At 43.9% G+C, this 3,890-nt stretch overlaps 2 protein-coding genes across 2 annotated transcripts; both read left to right on the forward strand.

Moving 5' to 3' along the window:
- Positions 1-583: 583 nt before the first annotated feature.
- On the forward strand, positions 584-2,329 carry LOC105557508. Its single transcript, XM_012004764.1, has one exon. The coding sequence runs from the start codon at positions 584-586 to the stop codon at positions 2,327-2,329; it is 1,746 nt and encodes a 581-aa protein (XP_011860154.1).
- Positions 2,330-2,765: 436 nt separating this feature from the next.
- On the forward strand, positions 2,766-3,719 carry LOC105557509. The gene has a single exon (XM_012004765.1). The coding sequence runs from the start codon at positions 2,766-2,768 to the stop codon at positions 3,717-3,719; it is 954 nt and encodes a 317-aa protein (XP_011860155.1).
- Positions 3,720-3,890: the final 171 nt, after the last annotated feature.

Here is a 3,890-nt window from a genome sequence, read left to right on the forward strand (position 1 = left end):
TAATCCTTACACTATGATTGGGACCCATTGCTTTTGAGTCTTCTGGTCAAACTTTTGGATGCGGATTCTTGCGAAGCTTGGGAACTCCTTTTAATCCCTATGACTTCCTATCCAACATTCGCTCAGTTCGAAGAATTTCTTAACGGCTGATCGAGAGCTATGGAGAATTTGTCGTTACAAACTTCTGCAATTTCCAAGAAGGAGCACAGCAAGCGGAATAAAAATACTTACCATTCTAATTTAGCAGCTCATACGTCTACTACTTCGTCTAGTAAGGAGGATCTAGTAAGGAGTCATCGTGCCCCCTGTGTAAGGCTACTCATTACCTCGGCAGTTGTCCAACTTTTCAGGCGAAATCGGTCCGTCAGCGTCGAGATATTGTCGTTTCAAAACGGCGATGTTTTAATTGTTTAGGATTGCACGCATTTCGACAGTGCCAAAGTACCAGACGTTGTCAGAAATGTGGGAAACGTCATCACACCGCTCTCCATGATGCCTCAGCGAACACCACGAGCGATATTGTTGCGCCTTTAACGGTAGAGTCCAAACCAGTCTGTAAAGATGCGCCTGCTTCTGCCTCAGCATGACTACCTGTGCACATCACCAGGGGTTCTCTTCGTTACCACGAAGACAAATCTTTCTTGCCACGAGTCGTGCAGTTATACAACACGAAAATAGAGCCACTTATCCTGTGCGTTTACTTATTGACCAAGGGTCAGAGCTTTCTTTTGTTTCTGAGGAGGTAGTGGATCGTTTGAAACTACCAAGAAGAGCTGCAGCTATACCACTCGTGGGGATAGGAGGTTCTCATTTTGGAAAGACCCGTGGTCTCGTAACTCTTCGTCTTCGTTCTTTACATGATAAGTTGTCTTCGTGTACGTTTAACACATTCGTTTTATCTCGCCTCTTAGTTAAGTTGCCTTCTTTTCCAGTGAGTTCTCGTTCATGGCCTCATATTAAAAATCTGCCTCTCGCAGATCCAGAATTCTATCGTTGTGGTCCTGTGGATATCATTATCGGTTCAGATAATTACGGTTCCATAATTTTGAAGGGTTTGATCAAGGCAAATCAACACGAGCCTATAGCCCAGAAAACCATTTTTGGTTGGATCCTTTCCGGTCCGTCTGGTTCTTTAAACGATAATTCTAGCGAAGCCATCGATTTTCATTGTTCCACCGACCAAGATTTGCACAATTTGCTAGCTAGATTTTGGACACAGGAGGATTTACCTTCTTCTATCAGTGCGTCACTAAGCCCAGACGAAGTGGATTGTGAAAATCATTTTTTATCTACGCACACACGTAACCCGTCAGGTCGCTTTATTGTTCGGCTTCCTTTGAAATCACCTTCTAGTTTACTGGGAGATTCGAGGGAGACCGCCCTCCGCTGTCTATGGAGAATCACGAAGCGTCTTTCATCTGATTTACCATATAAACGCCTGTACGAAAATTTTATTCAAGAATATCGAGCGCTTGGTCACATGGTAGAAGCAACTCTTCCTGATAATTTTGCCAATATTTATTATTTGCCACATCATGGGATTCTCAAACAAGAAGGGGATAATTCGAAGATCCGAGTCGTCTTTAATGGCTCTAGTCGCACGAGTAGTGGAGTTTCTCTCAACGAGATTCTGCACTCAGGCGCGAAGCTTCAGACGGATATTGCTGACATTCTATTGTGGCTCCGCATACACCGATATCTTTTTTCTGCCGATATAGAGAAAATGTTTCGACAGATAGCGGTCCATCCGGAAGACTGGAATTATCAGAGAATTATTTGGTTCGGACCGGATCAACAACCTGTTGACTTCTGCTTGACCACGGTTACGTACGGACTATCGTGTGCACCCTTTCTCGCTTTACGTTGCTTACAACAACTCGTCCACGATGATGGTCCGAAATTTCCAAAGGCGATACTTCCTATGACTAAAGGTCGTTATGTAGATGATATATTCGGTGGGGCAGACACTATTGATGAAGCAAAGGAGATTGCTCATCAAGTCAACGAGCTGTGTAAATTGGGGGAGTTTTCTCTTCGAAAATGGAGTGGAAATCGACCAGAGTTGTTACCTTGTACTCTAACGTCCGACTCTAATAATTCTCCTGTGGTTGATATCAATTTGTCACCGGTCAAGGTCTTGGGTCTCGTGTGGAAGCTGGAATCAGATATTTTCATTTTCTATGGGCAGCCTTTACATACGGACAAATTATCGAAGAGGATTATTTTATCAGACCTTTCCAAAGTATACGATCCTCTGGGTCTCGTGGCACTGATAATAATTAGAGGGAAAATTATCATGCAGGAACTCTGGTTGCTGAAATCCGGTTGAGATGACGCGCTTCCTTCGGATATACAACAGCGATGGTTCAGTTTTCGGCGAGATTTAACGGACTTGAACAGCTGACGATACCGAGATGGCTTGGACTAGAGTCCCTGTAGTAAGAGTCTGGCAAGGGTTGACGCAAAATGGCGTCTGGTCTGTTCGTTATCGCTGCATTACTGCACTAGTGCAGTTAGTTAATTGCACTAGTGCAGTAATGCAGCGATAACGAACAGATCAAAGGTAACCAAATAATAATAATAATAATAATCCCGCGTTCAGAGTACAGATTCGAGACACCTTATTGGTTCCGCCATTTTGCGTCAAACCAATCAAACGGAGAATATTTCTTGCCAGACTCTTACTACAGGGACTCTAGCTTGGACCAATTCAGTCAAGTTCATTGGTAGAAATCCACGGATTCTCAGACGCCTCCAATCTAGCGATGGCCGCAGCGGTGTTTATTCGAATAAATACTGCGGGCAATGAATATCTTGTACGTTTAATATGTGCAAAGACAAAAGTGGCACCTCTCAAGCGAATTACAATCCCACGGTTGGAGTTGAGCGCAGCTTTGTTGTTGGCTCGTCTCGTTGTTCATGTACAAAATACTCTTGATTTGTTAGAAGCTCCGTTATTTTTATGGACTGACTCTTCCGTAGCACTCACTTGGCTCACTACCCACCCATCTAGATGGAAAGATTTCGTTAGAAACCGAGTCTACGCAATTCAAGAGCTTTTGCCAAACAGCTCGTGGCATTTTATTTCCGGTAAAGAAAACCCGGCAGATTGTGCATCTCGTGGACTGCGCCCAAGTCAACTAGCCACTCATAATCTTTGGTGGAATGGACCCGAATGGCTGCGTGGCCCAACCACTACATGGCCTACTGCTGCTGCTTTCTCTTCTCCGGATGCCGATAACGAAATGCGTCCAAATCAGGCCACTATTGCCGTAGTACAACCGGCTTCGTATTGGGATCTTCTCGATAAACATTCCTCTCTAATCAAACTTTTAAGAATCACTGCTCTTTGTCGTAGGTTTATTTCACGATTAAAGCAAACAGCAAACGTATCGATAGCTGCACCATTAACTCCTGAAGAAATCTGCCAAGCTCGTTTATTTTGGTCTAAGGTTGTTCAGCAATCATGGTTCCTAAACGAAATCCGAATTCTTACACAGGGAGAAGTTTTGCCTCGTTCGAATGCGTTGGTGCGGCTCATCCCCTTTATTGACCGAGAAGGCATATTGAGAGTCGGTGGGCGTCTCCATCATGCTAAGATTGACGTAGAATCCAAACATCCCATAATTCTACCACGACGGTCTCCTCTAACTTCTCTTGTAATCAAGGATGCTCATTCTCGCACTCTTCACGGAGGCACCAAAGAACATATACTATGAGAAGTGCAAGCCCCATGTTAAATGTTGGAAACATATACGATCGACACGACACCTAGTGGCCTGGCCTTAGTACTACGTGATTCTATCTATATATATAAGTATATCCACGTATATGTATACAGGGTGTTTGATTTGATATGGACGACCCCAAAGATTATAGTAGATTGGGTT

This window comes from Vollenhovia emeryi, unplaced genomic scaffold (assembly GCF_000949405.1).
Source record: "Vollenhovia emeryi isolate VEMERY1.0 unplaced genomic scaffold, V.emery_V1.0 DF939466.1, whole genome shotgun sequence".
Lineage (NCBI taxonomy): Eukaryota > Metazoa > Arthropoda > Insecta > Hymenoptera > Formicidae > Vollenhovia > Vollenhovia emeryi.